Here is a 23,443-nt window from a genome sequence, read left to right as displayed (position 1 = left end):
CTGATTCCTTTCAGGCACCAGCAAGGTGATCCTCTCCTTTCAGAGCTCTCACAGGTTTAGAAAGGTTGGAGACTGGGTTTGGTACAAGAAAGAGGGAGTGGCTTGGCCAGCCTGTAGAGTCTGCTCAGTGTAGTCCCCAGGTGGAGGGGAGGCTGCATGCAGCTGGAACTGTAACAATTTTATGTGTAAATGTATTTACTAAACTAAGTGCAGTTTGTGTAAACTGCTGTTATGTGTGTGAAATGTCTGTGCTAAAATAGTCTGGGGCTCAGTTGGTATAAACGTAGGCATATAACCTGGTTTTTGTTGTGGCTGAGGGTTCGGCTGAGCTGGTGAACCCCCACAGGAGCAGTCCAGGACTACAGGACCGACAGAGACTAAGCTAGGGAATCTTCCGCCTATACCAGCCACCTCCACCGCAGGTCTTGGTGACTGGCAGATTTTAGACAGAGGCTGGAGTTGAAGGTTGGGTAGACTTTAACCAAGGTTGGGACTGGAATGGAGCACAGATAATGTTTGAACCAAAGCAGAACGTGAACTGGATGCAGGTGAGCTTAGAACCAAGGCCAGACGTCTGCAACAGAGAGCAGGTGAGCATAGAATTCTGGAAGAGGGTGCAGGTAAGCGTGGAACTCAGGAACAGGGTGCATGTAAGACTGGGACACTGGAACAGGGTGCAGGTAAGACTGGAACAGACTAAGAATGAACAAAACAGAGAAGAAAGGGTGACAGGGAAATGGAACATAAAGCCCGAAGGCGGCAGTACAGGACAACTGGAAAGGCATGAACAGAAAGAGATCTAGAGAGGCCACAGGGCAGGCAAGGCTTGGATAGCTCAGAGTTCAGGAACAGGCTGAGACAGGTAGCAAAGCAAGGAAGAAACCAGAAGGCCCTAAGGCCACAGGGCAAGGTGGATAGCAGAAGGCCGTATGGCCACAAAGGGAGAAAAAGACTAGCTACAGAAGTCCTGAAAGGCCACAGATCAAGGGTAGATTAAGAGGCCTGAGAAGGACACAAGATAAGGTTAGACAAACAGGAAGGCCCAGATGACAAAGCGCAGTCCAAGGTAGGACAGGGACAAGCAGTGGGTCGAGTAGGCTCAATGACAAGGTATCAAAGCAAGGTTCAGACAAGTTTAAGTAAGGTTGGAGTCTGGGTGTGGTGCAAGCAAGAGGGAGGAGTTTGGCCAGTCTGTAGATTCTGCTCTGGTGGAGGGGAGGCTGCATCACAGCAGAGGCCATAACAATGTTATGTGTGTAAATGTATTTACTAAACTACGTGCAGTTTGTGTAATCATAGGCATGTAACCTGGTTTTATGTGTGTAAAATACTGTAGTAATTGTTGCAAACCCCTGGTCAGCCAATAGATTGTCCTAGATCCCTACCCATAGAATTCCAGCATAGAAGGGAAACCATTCTTACCCAGCACCTTCCTTTCAGTCTGGCTAGGATTGGTGGTCTCAGGCTACCTGGGGGGGAGGGGGCTATGTTAGGAGGAAGTGTAATTTAAGTTTTGAGGAGTAAGGAGCTGTTTTTTGTCCCCCTGGTGTGGAGTGAGGCCTTCTTACCCCACCCATGCTGTCCTTGCCTGTAAGTATCTGACTCTTATGAGAGAGAGACAGTTTTAAATTTAGCTAATTTTGTAACGTTTGACTGCTTTGACACCTTGGATCTTTTGCTGAAGACCATTCAGCCGGATGTGAAGGTCAGGGCCGGGGAGACCTGAGAGTCACCCTTCTAGGTCAGAGAAGAGGCGAGATCAGTGATAATATCACAACAGGGCTGGTTTTGGGGCTTGAAGAAGTGTTTCCTCTTTCTGATTCGTGAGGAGGTTTTCTTCCTCCGTTCGTCACTGGGAGGCTGGGCTGGAAAGCAAGATTCCTGTCCAACATCCCGAGATCTCTCCCCCTGACAGGTCACATCGGGGGCTTGAAGAGAAAAGGGGAAATAACTCTGGAGACCCCCCGTTGTATCTCCACCCTAAGGGGCCAGGGCACAGGCTGGCTGAAGGAGACTGAGCATCTGTACTCAGGTAGGATTTCTCCGGGATTCGGGGGATTCCTTACCAGCAGGGCCGGTGCTAGCTTTTTGCAGCCCTGAGTGAGCAATTACTGTGCTTCCTTTCCCCCCCTCCCTTTTTCCCCACGTTTATTCATTCTCTGTCCTAGGATCACAAAAAAAAACAAGCCCAGCTCCCTTCAGCGATAGAAACTTTAAAACAGACACCCCCCCCCCCCTCCCCACGTACCAATGGCTGCTGCAAGGGTAGTAGGTGCCCCCGGTGACCCTTACAGCATTGCACAACGCCCCCCGCCCCACTCCACACACACACACAGCTAAGAGTTATGCATTTATATTTACATGAAAAGTATCAAAGTACTGTATTCTGAGGTAAAAATATCCCTTACATTATATTTACATGCACTGTTGTGATCCAACCAGAAATCCCTGCAAAAAGACACTGGGAACTCATCTGGTATTAGGCCTATTGTGATGTGTGATGGCTTTGGGCTTGACCCTCTGAAAGCCCTAAAACACGAATACACTTCCTATTAGGAGAATGCCTCACCTCAGTCACACACGCAGAACATAAACAGATCCTCACCTAATCCAGCATACAGCAACCATAAAGTAGAAACACAAAGGCACAGACAAAAACTGAACCAGAAACCGCAAGAAGCCAGACACACTATGCAGTGCAACAATGAAAATCCAGAACCATCATCATTCGTTAAACATCAAACAATAACATCAAGAAGTAAAATAAATACATAATCATAATACTAAAAAATGAATAATATTATTTCAAAAAAGTCAGTGTCTAAAAGATCAAATAATTAAAAACTCATGTGCAAGTTTTTATAAATGCCCCAAACATGAATAAAATAGTTCAAAACACCAGACACAGCAAATAACACCCAAGAAATAAAACTAAAAAAGGATTTTAAAAATTCACGCTCTCCATACGTGGGAACTTTTGATTTCCAGTCACCCTGGGATTGTCGAGCAGTAATAGAAGTGGGATGCACAAACTTTCTCCTCTCTTATACACACACACACACACACACACACACACACACACACACACACACACACACATCCCAGACAGCCTCCCATTCACCTACACACACCCACACACACACATCCATCATAGGTAGCCTCCCATTCACATGCCCACTCATCCCAAGCAGCTTCCCATTTACACACCCATTCATTCCAGGCAGCTTCCCATTCACTCACACACATTCATTCCTCCTCCACTGCAGCTGCCTGCCTATACCTTTTATTTTTTGGAGAGCAGCCCTTCTGCAGCTCCTCTTCCTGTGCTGGCACCAAGGTAATTCAACACTTGTGGTGCTAGCTCTTTCTGTATTCTCATCTCGTAAGAATACGGGATGTTGTAGCACCACGAGTGTTCAATATCACGGGCCAGTACCAGAAGAGGAGCTGCTGATGGGCTTCCTCTGCTGTAGCCTCCTCTTCTTTCGCCGCTGGGGGGATTGGGTCCACTGACTGCACCAGGGGCCTTTTCTTCCACCACCGGTGGGATCGGGTTCACCATGGGTCTTCTCTTCTGCTGTTGGTGGGATTGGGTCCACCAGTGGCACCATGGACCTTCTTCTTCCACCGCTGGTGGGATTGGGTCTACCAGTGGTAGCACGGGCCTCCTTTTTTTCCATCGCCGGTAGGATCAGGTCCACCAATGGCAGCACGGGCTTCTTCCTGCTCCCGATACTGCCCTGCCCGGTGTGCTGCCCTGTGCAATTCCACGGTTTGCACACCCAGTGGCATCAGGCCTGATTACAAGCAGGATTTCCTTAGCCCACTGGGACAGTTTATGCAATGAGAGAAGAAGTGATAAGCTCCATCCCGGGAAGCAGAGAGACAGAACACTTGCTCAGAGAAATACAGAACATTATAAGATATTCACTTGTGAATATACACATCTAACATGGGATAGGACATTGATTAACTTGTTTGAAGGATCAGTAATATTTATTTTGAGCACCCAGAGTCCAGCTGATTTGTTCCTCTTGTCAGTACGGAAAGAGAATGGATAGAGACACGCTCACACACGGGGAGAAGCACTCCACTGCCTGGGCCAGGAAGGACTGCCTTCACCCCCTTAGAAAGATTCCACCCTTTGAGATCTGCAGCAAGGGGAACTATGCCTCTGTCCCTTTGCCCTTACCATGTGACAGGGGCTGGCCAATGGCACCGGTAGCCCTGTCACATGGTAAGGGCAAAGGACCACCTCACCATTTTGATTACTGTCAGCCAGCGGCCTGGGAGTGGGTGATCGCTTCTGGCTCCCCCCACCCCCCCGCTGGAGCACCAGGGAATTTGGGTGAGTCTTGGGGGGTTGGGTGTGGGGGGGGGGTTATATTGAATGAAATTTAAAGGATCGGGGTGGGTTTTGGGGTGTTTTTTTATTAAACAACATTTTGATAAAAATAAATTCTGATTGCTCCTGATCCCCCCACCGGAGCACCAGGGACTTTGGGTGAGTCTTGAGGGGACAAAATGGCTGGGGGCTTTATATTTAATGAAATTTGAATGGTTTGAGTGGGTTTTGGGGTTTTTTTTTAAATAAAATTTGACAACAAAAAATTTCTGATCTGAGGAAGGACCAAAATGGCCCACCCCAAATCAAAAAATTTCTGGCATAAATTTCTCAACTTATGCATGAGTATATACGGTAATTATCTGATCTATGGGCACTACAGGTGAATCTTTGGTAAGGTAATGTTCATGACAGCTAAACCTCCACTTGGCGATCTGTAATGTGGCCCAATCAATGTAGGGTTGATGAGATATAAATCACAATGGGCCCAAGATGACTGCATTGGCTGCTTTAGGAAAGCCATAAAAACTGATTTGTTCTTTATACAGAATCCTTGTTTGCATAGTGAGGAGTGTAGTGACTCTCGCAACATGTCCAGGCAAAGGTTCTCCTATATAGATAAGACCGAGAGTGAAATATCCAAAGAAATTTTGGTTTCTTGTACTGATGGACTAAAGCCTCATGGACAAAGTTGTCTCCTGTGACAGTATCCACGAAGGAAAGAACATCTACAAAAATGTCCCCCACAGAGAGACGTACTGGTACTAAGAGTTGTGGGGAGGTGCAGTGATGATCTAGCATGGCCTCTCCCACCGGGTCTAGGTCCTTGAGTTTCCCAGCTTATTCGGACAGCAACTAGTAAAGTGCCCATATGCAGCACAATATAGGCACAGGTTGAGATTGAGGCACCTTTGCTTCTCCTCTGCAGATAGCTTGAATCGGTCAACGTACATGACCTCTACTGATGCCAGTCCTGGCTCAGGAGGTGATCTGGTGGTCACTGGGCACTGGATCTTTAGGGTAATGGAGACAGGGCAGTGAGCTGAACACCTCTTCAGGGCTCTTTCCTGAAAACTTAGGTTTAGATGTATGACTAGGCTGATTATTCCCTCCATTGTCTCAGGCAGATCTCTGGTAGACAACTCATTCTTTGTTCTGTCAGCCCTTGCCTGAAGATCACAATCAGACTGTCACAGCTCCACTGAAGTACAGAGGCCAGGGTGTTGAAATCCAGTGCGTATGTGCCCACAGAGTAAGAACCTTGTCTGATCTGCAAAAGTTTAGATGCCTTGGAAGTTGTCTGACCAAGCTCGACAAAGATCTGCTGGAATTCTTGCAAGAAATGGTTCAAGTTTCCCAAGAGTGGGTCATATCTTTCCCAGAGGGGTGAGGCCCAGAGCAGGGCAGAGCCACCAGCAAGGATAGAATGAAAGTTATCTTGACTCAATCAGTGGTGAACAAAGATAACTGGAGTTCAAACTACATTGAAAACTGATTAAGGAAGCCCCTTCATTTCTCAGGATCTCCATCGTACTTTCATGGTGGATGCAGGTGAAAAGTAGGAGTAGTAAACCAGAATATGGGTGCAAACTGGGCAGACTGGACAAACTGGGCAGCCATATCTTGGAGATACAAAGCCATGGTATTCATCTGATCCTGCAACTGCTGAAGCTGGTGTGCTAGGCCTACAATAGCCGAAGTCCGAGGCAAGACTGTCAAGCCTACGGCCTCAACAAACTGATAGTGGCATGGATTAGAGTCCTTTGTGCTGCATCATTTTTGACAGAGCCTTGTAGGAAAACTATGAGGCTTACACTGGCAGTTGGGGAATGCATCCCGTAGCAAGACGGTTTGGAGCTTCAGCTATACCAGCCACCTCACCCACAGTTTTAGCCCTAGGGTTCTGATGACCAGCAGGACAAGTGGATTCCTGGGGTGATGAACAAGAATCCGGTTGCACTAGGGGTCAGGGCAGGCAGCAGACTAATAAAGTCAGGGAAAGGCCAAGGTCAGGGCAGGCAGCTAACAAGGATAGTCAGGTCTGAGGAAGAGTTCAAGTCCAGGCATCAGGCTATCATGATCAGGTCTGAGGAAGAGATCAGGTCCAGGCAGGCTATCATGATCAGGTCTGAGGAAGAGATCAGGTCCAGGCGTCAGGCTATCATGATCAGGTCTGAGGAAGAGATCAGGTCCAGGCGTCAGGCTATCATGATCAGGTCTGAGGAAGAGATCAGGGCCAGGCGTCAGGCTATCATGATCAGGTCTGAGGAAGAGATCAGGTCCAGGTGTCAGGCTATCATGATCAGGTCTGAGGAAGAGATCAGGGCCAGGCGTCAGGCTATCATGATCAGGTCTGAGGAAGAGTTCAGGTCCAGGCGTCAGGCTATCATGATCAGGTCTGAGGAAGAGATCAGGTCCAGGCATCAGGCTATCATGATCAGGTCTGAGGAAGAGTTCAGGTCCAGGCATCTGGCTATCATGGTTAGGTCCAGGCAGGAGATCAGGTCCAGGCAGGAGATCAAGATCCAGAAAATCAGGCCAAGGAGAGGCAATGATACACAAAAAAGACTGGATGAGACAGCAGGACAAGGCAAGGCTGGATGAGACAAGGCTAGAAAGATAGGAAGAAGGAAGACAAGCATCACACTCAGCAATAGCAAGAGACCCATTGCTGAGGCATCTGTGGGGCGTCTGAAGTGGCCTTAAGTACCAGCATTGCCTGATTTCATCACTGTGTGCCTGGATCAGGATTCCTGACATGAACCCTTTAAGAGTAGGTGAGCGCCTAGAGAGAGCCTGGAGGGAGCAGGACGATGGCAGGGTCTGGTTACCACGCTGGCATGTGAGCCACATGTTGTGGCCTTGGCAGCAGCACTTGGCAGCCCTGAGTATCGGGGGTAAGAGAGGAATCTTGCAGAAAGGCCCTATGAGCCATGCTTCATAACAGTTTGTGTAAACATATCACATTACCTGGTTTTATTGTCTGTAGTAAAATGGCCCAGAGTTCAGTTTGTGTAAAGGTATGTACATAACCTGATTTTATGCGTGTAATGTTTGTAATAATACATCCTGGAGCTCGGTTTGTGTAAAGGTATGTACATAACCTGATTTTATGCGTGTAATGTTTGTACTAATACATCCTGGAGCTTGGTTTGTGTAAAGGTATGTACATAACCTGATTTTATGCGTGTAATGTTTGTACTAATACATCCTGGAGCTCGGTTTGTGTAAAGGTATGTACATAACCTGATTTTATGCGTGTAATGTTTGTACTAATACATCCTGGAGCTCGGTTTGTGTAAAGGTATGTACATAACCTGATTTTATGCGTGTAATGTTTGTACTAATACATCCTGGAGCTCGGTTTGTGTAAAGGTATGTACATAACCTGATTTTATGCGTGTAATGTTTGTACTAATACATCCTGGAGCTCGGTTTGTGTAAAGGTATGTACATAACCTGATTTTTTTGCGTGTAATGTTTGTACTAATACATCCTGGAGCTCGGTTTGTGTAAAGGTATGTACATAACCTGATTTTTTTGCGTGTAATGTTTGTACTAATACATCCTGGAGCTCGGTTTGTGTAAAGGTATGTACATAACCTGATTTTTTTTGCGTGTAATGTTTGTACTAATACATCCTGGAGCTCGGTTTGTGTAAAGGTATGTACATAACCTGATTTTTTTGCGTGTAATGTTTGTACTAATACATCCTGGAGCTCAGTTTGTGTAAAGGTGTGCATGTAACCTGTTTTTTTTGTGTGTAAATGAGTGTACCTGATAACTTCCTTTTATTGCACTGCTTTGATACTTTTTCTATTTCCATGCTCTCTTTTATCCGCACAATATTTCTCTAATGAAGACCGGTCCCGTTCCTGCTCTCTGATTAATAAAACAGAAATCCTAGAGGACTCCGGCTGTAAGGAAGGAGGCTGCAGGTATTTGTTGAACTAAGAGCCATTGTTTGCTCCCCTCCCCAATCTTTTCCCACAGTAATAGCAAAGCCTTATGATAACACATAAAAAATTACTGCTAGGAACATTTTTACTGGTTATATGAGCAATCTTAATAATTCAAACAAGGCTGCTTGATGTACTTTGCTTATAGACTCAGCTGTAGTAGCAGTTCTGTGCCTTTGCCCTTATGTCTGCGTATCAGTTCCTCAGACTATAAACGTCAGGGCTCGTAACTGTTGTGGTCTGAATCCAATTCCACTTTCCCACTCTCCCTATACTATAGAAGCTGATGAGCCACGTTTTCTCCCCTCCCCAATCTTTCCCCACAGGATACAGTTCTCACCCCCTCCACAGCAATCACAGAACCAGGCTGTCTTACAGCAGGAACAGAACTCCTCCCCAATCTTTCCTCACAGGAAACAGCTCTCACCCCCTCCACAGCAATCACAGAACCAAGCTGTCTTAGCGCTGGATCGGATCTCCTTTCCAATCTTTCCCCACAGGAAACAGCTCTCACCCCCTCCACAGCAATCACAGAACCAAGCTGTCTTAGCGCTGGATTGGATCTCCTTTCCAATCTTTCCCCACAGGAAACAGCTCTCACCCCCTCCACAGCAATCACAGAACCTCCCAGAACCTCCAGTTTAATGCACACAGTGACGACACTGAGCCCCAGGACTCCCCTAAAGCTGCATAATGTTGAGGGGAGGAGGTTGAATTGGGGGTTCATGGAAGCAGAATTGCCACATTTTGCCAATGGTGTGGTAAAATTCAGGTGAAGATTATTTCAGAGGCCAGCGATGGGGAGAGGGTTGAGAGATCCGATGGGGAACAGGTGTTGGTTTGTGAGTGGAAGTTTTATGCTCATCTATGGAAAGAAGCAGAGCAGCAGAGAGGAAGAATCTCACTGAGCAGACTGCGGGAGCAATTGGTCTTTATCTGCAATCATTTACTATTTCAGCACCGGAGCATTCGTGCAAACTCTTAATATTAGTAAAACCAGGAAGTTAGTTTTAGCAGCTGATAGTAAATACCTTTACCAGAGTCATCCTAAAGGAGTGAACAGAAAGTAACTTTGTGACACAGTAACACACATTCATACCTCACAGCAATTAATGTGAATATTTATCGAGCTAAAGTTTAGGCTTACCGGTTCATACTCAAGTTCAGGATTCCCCTAAATGAAAGAAAGAGAGCAGTGAGATTAGGGAGAATCTCTCCTGGGAAGGTCACAGAATAGCAAAGTCACTTTATAGGGGAGCCCCCATGGTGAGAAACAAACTCCTGATCACCAGGAGACTTCTGCCCAGTCTGAGGATTTGCTTTTGCATTAAAACCTTCCTGATTAGAGCCTCCGGGTGAGAGAGTCACAGTGGGATCTGTGTTACAGTGCATGACATGATGTGATCTCCATGTAAAGTAACATCCCACATCAGGAGATATCAGACCCAGATCTGAGGATCAGAAGTAAAATCCCCCAAGATCCGCAGCAGACGCTATCACCCTCTCCTGGTTTTCCTATTATCATCCTTTGGATTCTGTGTCCCGTTCTGTTTTAGCATTTTATTGTGGGATGAGAAATATAAGGAAAAGAAATCTCCAGCATGTTTACCAAAGGAAACTTGTTGAAGCTTAATATGGCAACAGTGTTAGGTGGTATTATTCAATACAATAGACACATAACAGAATGATAGAATGAACACAGGGAAAGTCTGGTTACATCTCATGCCCCACTCTCAGATTTTGGGATTTCAATGTGTATTTATGTGGCCCTCGTGCATGGAAGAGGATCATTGGAAGTTCAGATGGCAGCTGGAACAATCCTCCCAATGATACTCTGCACTGACATGATGAACATGATGTTCAGGGCTCAATGGCTGTAAATGTATGCCTATAACCTGTTTCAATGTGTGTAAATATCAATACTGAAATAGGCCTGGTCTCAGATTCTGTAAACATATTTATTTAATTCAATCTATTTATGCATTTATACATTTTATGTGCCATTCTTCCAAAATGAGATCACAAAGGTTTACAAAATCAGTGTTCAGATTCTGGGTCAACATTTATATCCTAGGTCAGTACAAGGTCATATTTTTACATAATGCAGGTCATTATATCCTAGGTTGATGACACATTAATATCTAGTACAAGTTAACTAGGCTGCTATAATGGATTGTAAGCTATGATTTTCAATCCATTATCCTTCATATTATACTCAGTAACTTGTCTTGTTACATTTTACATTGGTCAATCTAATTGCTCAAACTATTATCATAATCTTATGTTCTGACAGTGATGTTATTGGTGTATTGATATTTTACATTAGGTCATATGCATTTTGAAAGAACCATTTTTTCAGTTCTCATTTAAAACTCTTTCTTTCTGTTATTCATGTAGTGACTCTAGAAGAGAGTTTCACAACTTGAAAATCACTATGGGGCACAATCAGTCTCTTATTTATATTAACTGTGGGCTCTGTGTTGTAGGCACCTTTAGGAGTCCTTTGTTTTGCGTTCTTAGGGCTCTCTGCGGGGTGTATGTTTGAAGGGTCACTCCTAATAGGCATGGGTTAATGTTGTTGATGATATTAAAAATTAGAGTTAATACTTTATAATGAATTCTGGATTGTACAGGAAGCCAGTACAGTGCTATCAGCTAAGAACATAAGAACACAGGAACATGCCATACTGGGTCAGACCAAGGGTCCATCAAGCCCAGGATCCTGTTTCCAACAGTGGCCAATCCAGGCCATAAGAACCTGGCAAGTACCCAAAAACTAAGTCTAATCCATGTTACCGTTGCTACTAATAGCGGTGGTTATTATCTAAGTCAACTTAATTAATAGCAGGTAATGGACTTCTCCAAGAACTTATCCAATCCTTTTTTAAACACAGCTATACTGTTATGCTTAGGCTTGTGAACCCTTGGGCTGACAGGAGGATGGTATACCTTAGGAGGAAGATCCATAGGTTCTCCCGTCGGGTGGCGAGGCAGGACAGAAGATGCGACCAGCTGACCCTCGGCACTGGAAACTGAAATGACTGTGGAGGCAGATGAAGAGGCGTGAAGTCAAGGAGAGGAACTGTGTCTTCACCACTGGAAGTCCGCGGTCCCCCCAGGAGGAGCCTGTAGGGTCCCGAACCGCTGGGACTTAGGTGGACCTTTGAGAGGTCAAGGAGTCGAGAGCTCGGTGCAAGGGCTAACTGGAGCTTCACCCCTGGAGACCCGCGGTCCCCCCGGGAGGAGCCCGTAGGGACCCGGGCCGCTGGGACTTAGGTGGGCCCTTGGAGTCGGTGGTCCAGAAGAAGTCCAAGGTCAAGTGCCAGAGGGTCATCGCTTACCGGTCCGAGGTCACACACCAAGGGATCGCCACTTGTCAGTCCAAAGTCACACACCAGGAATCACCGCGAGCCGATCCGAAGTCAGGAACCAGGAACACCAAGACAAGACAGGAACAAGGATCCAAAGTGTAGGAAGACTCACCGAAGCAAGCAGACTTAAACAGCTCTACAAGAGACGTTGCCAAGTCAAGGAATGATCAGAGGAAGTCTCCTTTTATACTTCCTCTGGCCCAGTGAATTGGAATCAGCTGGATATCATTAAAGGGATGAGGTCCCTTTACATCTGGTGAGGAGGCGCGGCCTCGCACCTAAGATGGCAGCAGCCATCTTGAATCTCGGGCCGCAGAGGAGAGTTGCTAGCTGCCGCGAGGGAGGAGCGGGGACGGCTCCCGACCCGGCGACTAGCCCGGAGGCCCGCGCTGACACGCGGGGATACCAGGCACATGCGTGGGACAACCTCCCCCGACGCTGCCGCGGCGGCCCGCCGTTGGAGCTCAGGTAGGGAGCCGTGGACGGCCACGGCCGCGGAACACAACATATACTAAGTACACTAACCACATCCTCTGGCAACAAATTCCAGAGTTTAATTGTGCATCGAGTGAAAAAGAACTTTCTCTGATTAGTTTTAAATGTGCCACATGCTAACTTCATGGGGTGCCCCCTAGTCTTTCTATTATCTGAAAGAGTAAAAAACCGATTCACATCTATCCGTTCTAGACCTCTTATGAGTTCCCTTGTAGGATTCTGGCTGAGGCATTTTGTAGTAACTGTAGTGGTTTTAATAATACAGAGGGTAATCCTAATAATAGAGAGTTGTAGTAATCTATGTTTGAAAACATTAGTGTTTGTAAAACAGTGCGGAAGTCCCTGTATTATTAGTAATAGTTTCAGCAGATGTACTATTCTCTTTTAATTAATTTGCTTATAGGTTTTTCATTGAAAAGTTCTCATCGATCTGTATTCCTAGGTCCCATACTTTACTAATGATGTAATGTTAAAATTTCCTAGGTCTAGGGTTGGTGGTGGTTTGATTATTGTGGAGTTTCTCCTTAGCCATATGATTTCAGGTATTTTTGTGTTTAGTGTTAATTTCAGCTGAGATAGTTTTTGTTGTATTGCCTTCATGTATTCTGACAGGGCTAAGCAATTTTTTCAAATTATTTGTGAATGGGATGTAGAATTGATGTCATCTGAATATAGGAAGAAGTTGATTCCTAGTTCTGCTAGTAATGCGCATAGGGGTATCATGTAAATGTTGAATAGCAGAAAGTGCTGACCCCTGGGGGCACCTGTATTGATTGGGAAGGTGTCAGATATGTGATTGTCCAGTTTTACTTGAAATGATCTATCTTCTAGAAAGGAAGAGAACAATTTGAAAACATTTCCATCTATGCCAGTTTTTCTCAGCTGATGGCATAGCTGGATATGGTCCACAGTGTCAAAGGCTGCAGTTAGATCAAGTCGTACCAGGATATAGGATTCATCATTGTCAAACCCCTGTAGAATTGGGTTGTTTAAGGAAATGAGTTGAGTTTCTGATGAGCGATCTTTTATAAATTCAAATTGGTTTGGGTATTGAATATTATTGTCTTGCTTTTAGGTAGTTTTTTAAAAATGTGACAGCACTGCTTTTTCTAGGACTTTAGCGATGAAAGGCAGGTTAGGTATTGTTTGATAATTGTCCCAATCATCAATTCTGCTAGTTTCATTTTTAATGATCGGTGGTATTACCGCTTGATTTGCCCTTTCAGGGACCAATCCTTCTGCTAGCGAGTGGTTGATCATGGTTGGGAACGTTGGGGTGATTACGCTGTGTACTGTTTTCAGGGTACTTGTGGGGATTGGGTCCAGAGGGTGGATAGCTGGCTTAGTTTTTGTAATGATTAGGTTAATTTCAAGTTTTGATACAATGTCAAAGGTGTTCCATTTTGCTTTTACAAGATTATCTTCAGGTTTTTTAGTTGGTATGCAGGAAGTGAATTGTGTTTTTAACCTATTGATTATTTCTAACCATAAGAACATATGAATGTAAGAAATTGCCATACTGGGTCAGACCAAGGGTCCATCAAGCCCAGCATCCTGTTTCCAACAGTGGCCAATCCAGGCTACAAGTAACTGGCAAGTACCCAAACACTAAGTCTAATCCATGCTACTGATGCTAGTTATAGCAGTGGCTATTTTCTAAGTCAACTTGATTAATAGCAGGTAATGGACCTCTCCTCCAATTATCCAAACCTGTTTTGAACCCAGCTACACTAACAGCACTAACCACATCCCTTGGCAACAAATTTCAGAGTTTAATTGTGCGTTGAGTGAAAAATAATTTTCTCCAATTAGTTTTAAATGTGCTGCTTGCTAACTTCATGGAGTGCCCCCTAGCCCAGCTATTCTCAATCTGTGTGTCGGGATACACCATTGTGTTGCCAAGCATCAGCAGGTGTGTCGCAGCTTCCTGGGGTCCCACTGCCTCGGTTGTGCTTCATTGCAGCAAGATGCAGATATTCTTCTAGTAACACTGCTGCCATTCCATCCAGGCAGGAACGGCAGCAGCGTTAGTGGAAGCTGGTAACATCAGTGGCATGGTCCTTTCTTGTTCCCACCCCCATGGCTCAGAACAGGAAGTGATGTACAGTGAGGCGCATGGGAAGAAGAGAAGGCCATGCTGCATTAAGTACCGGCAGCAGCGTGGACCCATACCAAGATGAAGTGCATCCAGTGATGGGAGAAAGAACAGAATTAGTACCCACAGCTAATGGGATTCTTCATTCTCGGGCTACAGGGGCTGGAGGAGGAGGCTACTGCAGCTGCCATTTGTGCTGGGGAGGAGGGGGGGGTCATGAGTGAGAGTGGACCAGAGGGAGAGAGAGCATGTGTATGAGAATGAGAGCTTGTTAGGGAGGTGACTGGTGTGTGTGTGAGGAAGAGAGGAAGATTGGTCATGGAGGTGATTGGTGTGTGAGAGAGAGAACTGGTCAGGGAGGTCACTGGTGTGTAAGAGATAGAGACTGGTCATGGGATGTAATTGGTGTGTGTGTAGGTGTGACTGGTTGTGGGACCTAAGGAAGAGGACTGTGAGAACAGAGCTTCAGCAGCCCTTGCTGCTTCTGGTGAGTGCTATTGGCCTGCAAGGGAAAGGAGTAGGAGAGTTGCTGGAGAGGGTAAGTAAAGGTGGCTTTTTAAGTTTATTTTTCTTGACTGACTGCCATTTTAATTATTGGGTATTATGCAATGTCTGCTGTTTTGAAATATTTTATTGCTTTTGAACAATTTTTAATAATTTTTATAAGTTTAATTGTTGGATATTATTCTGTTCATCAGCTGTTTTGAAACATTTATTAGTATAGTTTTACAATTATTTCTGTGTGGGGATCTATAGCAGCTTGGTTTGTTCTGTTTTCCTAATTGGAGGTGTATTAGTGTTTAGGGCCTTGTTTAATATTTTTAGTGTTGCATTTTCATAGATAGGGTTGTTACTGTTTGCGTGTGTTCCATAACGAAGGTGTAACTTTGTGCAGATTAGTTTGTGTGCATTATTGCAGATCCTGGGACTATGTTAGGTACTATATTTCTCTTTCCATTTCTCTAGGTTTGCACTGAATGCAGAGCGGGCTTTTTAGGTTTTCATTCCAGTTTCTGTCTCCATATTTGTAATTTGTGGTCTTTCTGTACTTGGTGAAGGTCGGTTCTGGGTGTGTGACCGAGGTGAGGTATTTTACTAGGTGTATGTATTTGTATCGGTCTTATTTGTTGTGTTTTCTCAATGGGACATGCATTAGTGGTAAATTACTGCCTTTCTTAAGAAGGGCTATTGCGCCTTGTAGTAGAGGAAGTTTGTTTTGTTATTACTCAGATGTCACCAGAAACAGAATATTTTTTTGATTGGTGAGTTGTATGGGGTAATGCCCTAGTTCTGGCTCTGCACCCATTGTTGGGCGTCGAGTGTATGTTTACATTTAGCCCCGTGACAGTCATGTGTTCAGTTTGTCACACATGTGAGAACCATGTCAGGTGTGTCCCTACAAAACAAATGCTGAGAACCACTGCCCTAAACCTTCTATTATCTGAAAGAGTAAATAACCGACTCACATTTACCCGTTCTAGACCTCTCATGATTTTAAACACCTCTATCATATCCCCCCTCAGTCGTCTCTTCTCCAAGCTGAAAAGTCCTAACCTCTTTAGCCTTTCCTCATAGGGAAGTTGTTCCAGTCCCCTTATCATTTTGGTTGCCCTTCTCTGTACCTTCTCCATCGCAACTATATCTTTTTTGAGATGTGGCGACCAGAATTGTACACAGTATTCAAGGTGCAGTCTCACCATGGAGAGATACAGAGGCATTATGACATTTTCCGTTTTATTCACCATTCCCTTCCTAATAATTCTTAACATTCTATTTGCTTTTTTGACTGCCGCAGCACACTGAACCGACGATTTCAGTGTGTTATCCACTATGATGCCTAGATCTTTTTCCTGAGTAGTAGCTCCTAATATGGAACCTAACATTGTGTAACTACAGCAAGGGTTATTTTTCCCTATGTGCATCACCTTGCACTTATCCACATTAAATTTCATCTGCCATTTGGATGGCCAATTTTCCAGTCTCACAAGGTCCTTCTGCAATTTATCACAATCTGCTTGTGATTTAATTACTCTGAACAATTTTGTGTCATCTGCAAATTTGATTACCTCACTCGTCGTATTCCTTTCCAGATCATTTATAAATATATTGAACAGTAAGGGTCCCAATACAGATCCCTGAGGCACTCCACTGTCCACTCCCTTCCACTGAGAAAATTGCCCATTTAATCCTACTCTCTGTTTCCTGTCTTTTAGCCAGTTTGCAATCCACGAAAGGACATCGCCACCTATCCCATGACTTTTTACTTTTCATTTCTGTGTTTCCTGATTAACAGTATAAATTGTGTTTTGTATGCCTGTTTGTCACCTTGCTTGTCTGCAAGTTTGTATAAACAGTTAAAATACAAAATTAGTAAAATTAGGAAGTTGTTTTACCAGACAGGTTGTCAGGAATGTGAGAATCTACAGGAGAGAACAGAAATGGAGGTTAGAAAAAGGAATTTCCTGAGAGAGTAACACAAATTTAAACCTAGCAATAATGAATGTGAATAATCATCAAGATCTAATGTTTAGTCTTACCTCAGGAGTCACATGGATAGAATATTTGTTCTAAATGAAAGAAAGAGAGCAGTGAGATTAGGGAGAATCTCTCCTGGGAAGGTCACAGAATAGCAAAGTCATTTTATAGGGGAGACACCAGGGCGAGAAGGAACTCTTAGAAACCATGAGATTTCAGTCCTGGCTAAGGTTGTATTTTTGCATTGTAACCTTCCCAATTAGAGCCCCCAGATTGAGGGAGCTCCAGTGCAAACACTGTTACAAAGAATTACAGGATGTGAATTACACATAGAGGTAGTATCCTACATCATTCAACATCAAACTGGAATTTGAGGATCAGGTTTAAAAAAACACCAAGATCAGCAGCAGATGCTCTCTCCCTCTCCTGGTTTTCCTATTATCATTAAATTGGATTGCAGTACAGCAAAACAGTGCCATCCAATGGGGTGAATGTGCTGGACTTATTTAACTCTGGCGCGATCCACGCAGACAGCTTAATTTGGCTTTCAAGGAAAGAAATAAGAGGACCAGTGAAGAGGAACTCCTAGACCTGAGCTCCGAGGCCTGGGCCTGACCCTGGGCCAAGGCACAGGCATCAGGGCCTGGCCTCCTCGCCGAGGCCCCAGGATCAGGCCTGGGTTGGGGTCAAAGCACAGGTATTGAGACCTGGCCTCCTGGTCAGATCGTGATATTGGGCCTGGGATCAGGTTCCAGGTTAGGCCAAGGGCCAGACATTAAGTCCCAGTCTCTGGTTGGGTTGTCGTGTTGGGTCCTGGTCCGAGCCCTGGCCTACGTCGAGGACCCAGTATCGGGAGTCAGGTGTTGGCATCAGGCATGGGTCTGTGCCGGCCCTAGCATTGAGACCCGGCCTTTGGGTCACGTCGCAGCATCGTACCTGGTGTGAGCTGAGGGGACTTGACCTTAGTTGGATCCCCGACAGAATGGGTATGTTTTGTTTTTTTTTTTTTAATTTTCTGGGGTCTCACCTGAGTGCCTGGCTTTAGATAGTGCCTCCCCCAAGACCCCAAAATCATACTCAGGCCTAAGCCTCAGTCTCTGCTTTGCACCTTGACTTAGACCCTAGGTGAGGCTCCAACTTCGGGCCTTGGCTGGGGCACCAGTGCCGCACTCAGGCATAGGCCACAGCTTATTCATTGGAAGCCTACTTTGGGGCCTTGCCTAGGGTGTAGACCTAGGGGCCTTCCTTCAGGTGTAGATCTAGGCCCAATGGAATAGTTTAAAACAAAAAAGAACAAATAAGGTTCATTTAATTTGATGGGTCCCCAATTTGGTTCTTGCCCCTCCCCCCCATGACACAAATTAGCCTTATTCATTGCATTTTTTTACTTTCATTTTAAATGAATGCACATACCTATGATTGGGTCTCTTCCCAGAAAATCCAACTTAATTCACACAGTGATGGCTCTGAACCCCAGGACTCCCCTAAACCTTCATAATGTTGGGGGAGGGGGAGATTGAATTGAGGGTTTATGAAAGCAGAATTGTCATATTCTTCCAACAATATTGTGCTAAAATTCGAGTGAAGATTATTTTAGAAGCCATTGGTGGGGAAAAGATTGAGAAATCAGTGAAGACAATGTGGATGGGGAGCAGGTGTTGGTTTGTGAGTGAGTAATTTAATGCTCATGTATCCAAAGTGGCAGAAATCCAGAGAGGAAGAATCTCAGCTGGGCAGGCATGGGGGATGTGGGGCCTTGTTCCTTATCTGCCCTCATTTACTTATTCAGCACAGGAGGATTTGTTCTGATGACAAACTGTTTAGAATTAGTAAAATTGGTGGCTAGGGAAAGAGGCTGGGTGGAGAGCCCATGATTATATGATCAAAACCAGACTAATTAGTCGCTCATTCACCAATAACCACGTAACTTTGGTGGGATGATTGCTGGCCCCATCAGGCTCCTTCATGGTGACCGAATGAGCTCCTTTTGCAAGATGACTATCTTCCCTCTGTAGAAGCATGGGAGAGGTATCTCTCCTTTAATGACATGCGAGATGTAAATGTAAAGATGCTTTGGGAAGCGGGGAAGGCTGATCTCCCCGGCAGCCCACAAGAAAAGAGAGTGAGAAGGTGGTCGCGTGATGCGGTTAAATGAAGCAGACGCAAATCCACTGAACTCCGGGTATCGTTTCTGATAATAAATATTTATACCTTCCTATTGTGATTCCCCAACATCGGACTGGAACAAATTTGGTGATCAAATTATAAAGAAGAGAGTGTTGTGTGCGGTAAGGTGGCAATGTCCACTAGGATTGTAAAACAAGACAAAGAGAAAGTCAAGCTTCAGGGATTAAAAATGGCGGAGGCATGCAGTGCCCAGGCGGCAAGTGATTTCATTTACTTAAAAACATTTCTATACTGCTTTCTCCATGCATTAGATTACAAGGAAAGTAACATACTTAATTCTTATAAAATATTTAATAATAAGCATTAGATAAAGGAAAAAGAAAACAACATACATAATAAAACATAAATTAAACAAAACAGACATAAAACTGCATCTGTGAGCAGATGGTATTAATGCTGTCAAATTGGAAAAAATATTGGTCCAAATACAAGAGGTGCAGGACTCAACAGATTTATTTAATAATCTCATGGATACAATGGAAGTGAGGCTGTGTAACAAGGAAGATGAGCTTAATGCATTGCAAGCTAAAATTCATTCACTTAAAATATCAAGGAAGAGAAGTTAGGAGACCTGGAAAACAGGCCAAGATGGAATAACATACACTTTGTGGGTTTTCCTGAAATTTTCCAGAAAATGGTTTCCTCTCGAACTCATTAAGTCACCATGAAGGAATTTTGGATCTGCAAGGCCTGCTGAGGGTTGAGAGAACCCACTGTCTGCATCCACTGCGAAAAATTAGATCACGTCCGAGGGTGAGCATCATGAAGATTTTTAATTGTACATATAGCAGAGCTCCTATGGAAGTTTATTAATGTGAGAAAACTGGAATATTGAAAGAGCAAGATTTAAATGTTTCAAGATTACTCTGCTGCAGTCTCAGTGAAAAGGAAGGAGTACTGTGCCACATGCACTGAGCTGGTCAAAAATAATATCAAGTTTGCATTAACTTATCTGGCGAAATTAAGAGTGTGGCTTCTGGGAAGGCTGAAAATGTTTGTCTGTTGAGGCAGTGAAGAAAAATCCCCGACGAGTCAGTGCAAGATACCAGCAGCTCAGTGGGAAAGTGCCATGCACATGCATGCATATAAGGAATCGGTGAAACGTTAAGCTATCAGTAAAATAATCTATGAAAGTGGAGAATGCTCAACCTCAGAAGAAATATTCTTGAATGTTTTATTTTAAGTAAAAAAATAAATAAGACAGGTATTGAGGTTGCAAGTGTGTTTTACTTTAGAAATAACGCACCCTCAAAGAGTCCCTGGTGAATTCAGAATGCACACTATTGCTAGTTCATTCTAGGTATATTACAGTATTTATTTATTTATTTATTTATTTATTTAAAATTTTTGTATACCGACGTTCGTTATGCAAACATCACATCAGTTTCCATGTAACATAAAACTGGCCAAAAGGGCTTTACATTGAAACTGATTATAGAACTGGGGAGTGGTAAGAGGGGGGAAACATGAGGGAAAGCATGTTTATATATAGGCAGTAAAATTATGTACAAATATTATATACAAGTAAATTTTTTCAAAATGAGGATAAATTGGGTAAGGGGTAAGGGGAGAGGGTCAGGGGGGGCAGGGGAGGGGTTTGGGGGGAGGAAGTGTAGGTGTGAAGGGCAGGGGGTTCAGGTGTAGGCTCGTGTGAAAAGCCATGTCTTGAGGTCTTGTCTGAATTTTTTTGGGGAGGTTTCGTGGCGGAGAGATGTAGGGATAGAGTTCCATAAGGAGGGTCCAGCTAGGGAGAGCGCACGTTGTTTGGTGGTTGTTAGGTGGTAGAGTTTGGGGGAGGGGTGTGGATCTTTGCTGTGAAGTGTGTTCTGGTGGGTCTGGAGGGAAGACGGATGTGTAGACTGTCAGAGAACCATAGCATGTCAGGATTATGAACGGCTTTGTGTATGAGGGTGAGGGTTTTGAACTGGATTCTGGCAGTGATAGGAAGCCAATGAAGTTGTTTGAGGACAGGTGTAATGTGTTCTTTTCTTCGGGAGCCGGTTAAAATACGCGCAGCTGCGTTTTGCAGTAGTTGGAGGGGGGCAAGGCTGTTTTTCGGGAGACCTAGGAGCAACGAATTTGAGTAGTCTATTTTGGATAAAATAAGGGCTTGTAGGGCAGTTCTGAAGTCATTAAAGTGCAAGAGGGGTTTGAGTTTTTTAAGGGTGTGGAGTTTGTAATAACAGTCTTTGATGGTGGATGCAATGTATTTTTGCATGCTGAATTGGGGGTCGAGTGTGACACCTAGGTTCCTAACGGTTTGGGAGAAAGTGTGAAGGGTGGGGGGAGCATTGGTTGCAGGTGTAGGTAATGAGTTGATGGACTGTGGGGAGATGATCATAAGTTCTGTTTTGGTGGGGTTTAGGGCTAGGTTGAGCTGAGTGAGGAGAGAGTTAATGGATGTAAGGGCGCTGTCCCATCTTTGTAGGGCATTGTTGATGGAATCAGAGATAGGTATCAGGATCTGTACGTCGTCTGCGTAGACGAAGTGTGGTAGACTGAGATTTGAAAGCAACTGGCAAAGGGGGAGGAGGTATATATTAAAGAGTGTGGAGGATAAGGAGGAGCCTTGAGGGACGCCCCTTGTGATGTCGATTGGTTCAGATTCGTGGTTTTCAATTTTGACTTTGTATTGTCTGTTTCTTATGTATGATTTGAACCAGCTTAGAGGAGTCCCAGATATGCCAATGTCAGTTAGCCTCTCGAGTAGAATGGTATGGTTGATGGTATCGAAGGCTGCTGAGATGTCTAATAGGGCTAGGATGTAAGTTTGACCTTGGTCAAATCCTCTGATGATGTAATCAGAGAGGGAGAGAAGGAGTGTTTCAGTGCTGAAACGTTTTCTGAAGCCGTGTTGTGCTGGGTATAGAATTTTGTGTTGGTCTAAGTAGTTTGAGAGTTGGTTATTAACTATTTTTTCGAGGATTTTGGCAACGAATGGCAGGTTGGAGATAGGGCGGTAGTTGGATGGGTCCGTGGGGTCAAGTTTAGGTTTCTTAAGAATAGGTTTGACAACGGCTAGTTTAAGTTGTGAGGGAACATCCCCAGTGGCGATGGATATGTTGATGATATCAGCAAGAGGAAAGGAGATGCTGTCTGGGATGGTCAGGAGAATTTTTGAGGGAATCAAGTCATAAGGGTGTGTAGAGGGGCGCATTTTCTTAAGGATGGTGGAGATTTCTGTAGGGGACGTGTGTTCGAAGGTGTCCATTTTGAAGTCGGAGGTTTTAGGGGTAGCATTGGTCTGGGGGGGAACCTGGGAAAAGCGGGAGGCAATGGTGGCAACCTTGTTGTGGAAATATTGGGCGAGTTGGTTGCATTTGGTGTTAGATTCCTCGCATGGTGAAGAAGTTGTGTGTGATTTGGTGAGGTTGGAGATGAGAGAGAACAGGGCTCTCGGGTTGAATTGAAGGTCATGAATTTTGGATGCGTAATGGTTGCGTTTGGCGTTGAGGGTGTTAGCTCTGTAGTTGTGTAGTAAGGTTCTGTATTTGGCGAGTTGCTTGGCAGATGGGTCTTTGCGCCATGTTTTTTCTTGGGTTCTAAGATTGTGTTTTTGAAGTTTTAGGTCAGGGGTGTACCAGGGTTGTTTAGCTTTGGTGGAGGGGTAGATCTCTTTGGTTATTAGTGGGCAAAGTTTGTTTGCTGTTTCTTTGGTGATGTGGTTCCATGTGGTTATGGCCGTTTGGGCGTCGGAAAGGTCTAGGTTTTTGAGGTTACTGGAGAGGGTATCAATAAGGTCGTCTCTAGCACAAGCTTTCCTGTATTGGATTGTAGTTTTTTGTGTTAGAATGTTTGATGAATTCTTTGATTGTGCATGAGGTTTTAATGAGAAAATGGTCTGACCAGGGAACGGGAGTGTACGTGGTGGAGTGTGGATGGAGGTGAGAATTCATGAAAATAAGGTCAAGGGAGTGACCCGCTTTGTGGGTGGGGCTAGAAATGATTTGATGGAGGTCCATTGCATTAAGGGCAGAGAGGAGGGTTTGACAGCTGTGAGAAAGTGGGAGTACATCCATGTGGAGATTGAAATCTCCAAGAACTATGGCGGGTATGTCTCTGTTGATGTTTGCTGCAATGCATTCAATGATGGGGGAGATGTCGGCGTCTAGGACTCCAGGGGGGGTGTATACAAGGCAGATTTGTAGTTTGGCGGATTTGAATAGGCCTATTTCGTATTTGGCAGTAGTGGTTTACCTTAAAGTTGTTTTTTCTTTAAAACTTAGGGGGAAATTGTAAGGGGACAGCACATCACAAATGAGGTCCCAAACTCCATTTCAGGAGTGGTTGTGAGTGAAGGGGGGAAGGGAGGGATGGGTAGGTACAGAAGGGTAAAGAGGAAGGTGAGCTTGTTTTGCAAGATGAACACAAGCGTCAAACTTGCTCTACTACTATGGGAGGAGACAGAGATAAAGTGACTTTCGAAGAAAGATTTCTATATGCATGAAACATACTTGAGGATCCAGCCCTGGTCCAAAAAAAAAATGGGAGTACAGATAAGATTTGTTACATGGAA

At 44.6% G+C, this 23,443-nt stretch overlaps 1 protein-coding gene across 50 annotated transcripts in view; it reads right to left on the bottom strand.

Moving 5' to 3' along the window:
• Positions 1–23,443, bottom strand: part of LOC115079149 (GATA zinc finger domain-containing protein 14-like) — a 437,489-nt gene that overhangs the window by 35,525 nt on the left and 378,521 nt on the right. For all 50 annotated transcript variants that reach the window (XM_029582467.1, XM_029582591.1, XM_029582583.1 and 47 more), the window contains 3 exons: positions 16,803–16,832; positions 16,659–16,685; positions 9,452–9,478 (listed from right to left, as the gene is read on the bottom strand). In XM_029582467.1, coding sequence (XP_029438327.1) covers positions 9,452–9,478; positions 16,659–16,685; positions 16,803–16,832 — 84 coding nt within the window. The remainder of the gene's footprint in view (positions 1–9,451; positions 9,479–16,658; positions 16,686–16,802; positions 16,833–23,443) is intronic.

Source organism: Rhinatrema bivittatum, chromosome 1, assembly GCF_901001135.1.
Source record: "Rhinatrema bivittatum chromosome 1, aRhiBiv1.1, whole genome shotgun sequence".
NCBI classification, from domain to species: domain Eukaryota; kingdom Metazoa; phylum Chordata; class Amphibia; order Gymnophiona; family Rhinatrematidae; genus Rhinatrema; species Rhinatrema bivittatum.
This window is presented reverse-complemented; position numbering and strand designations above follow the sequence as displayed.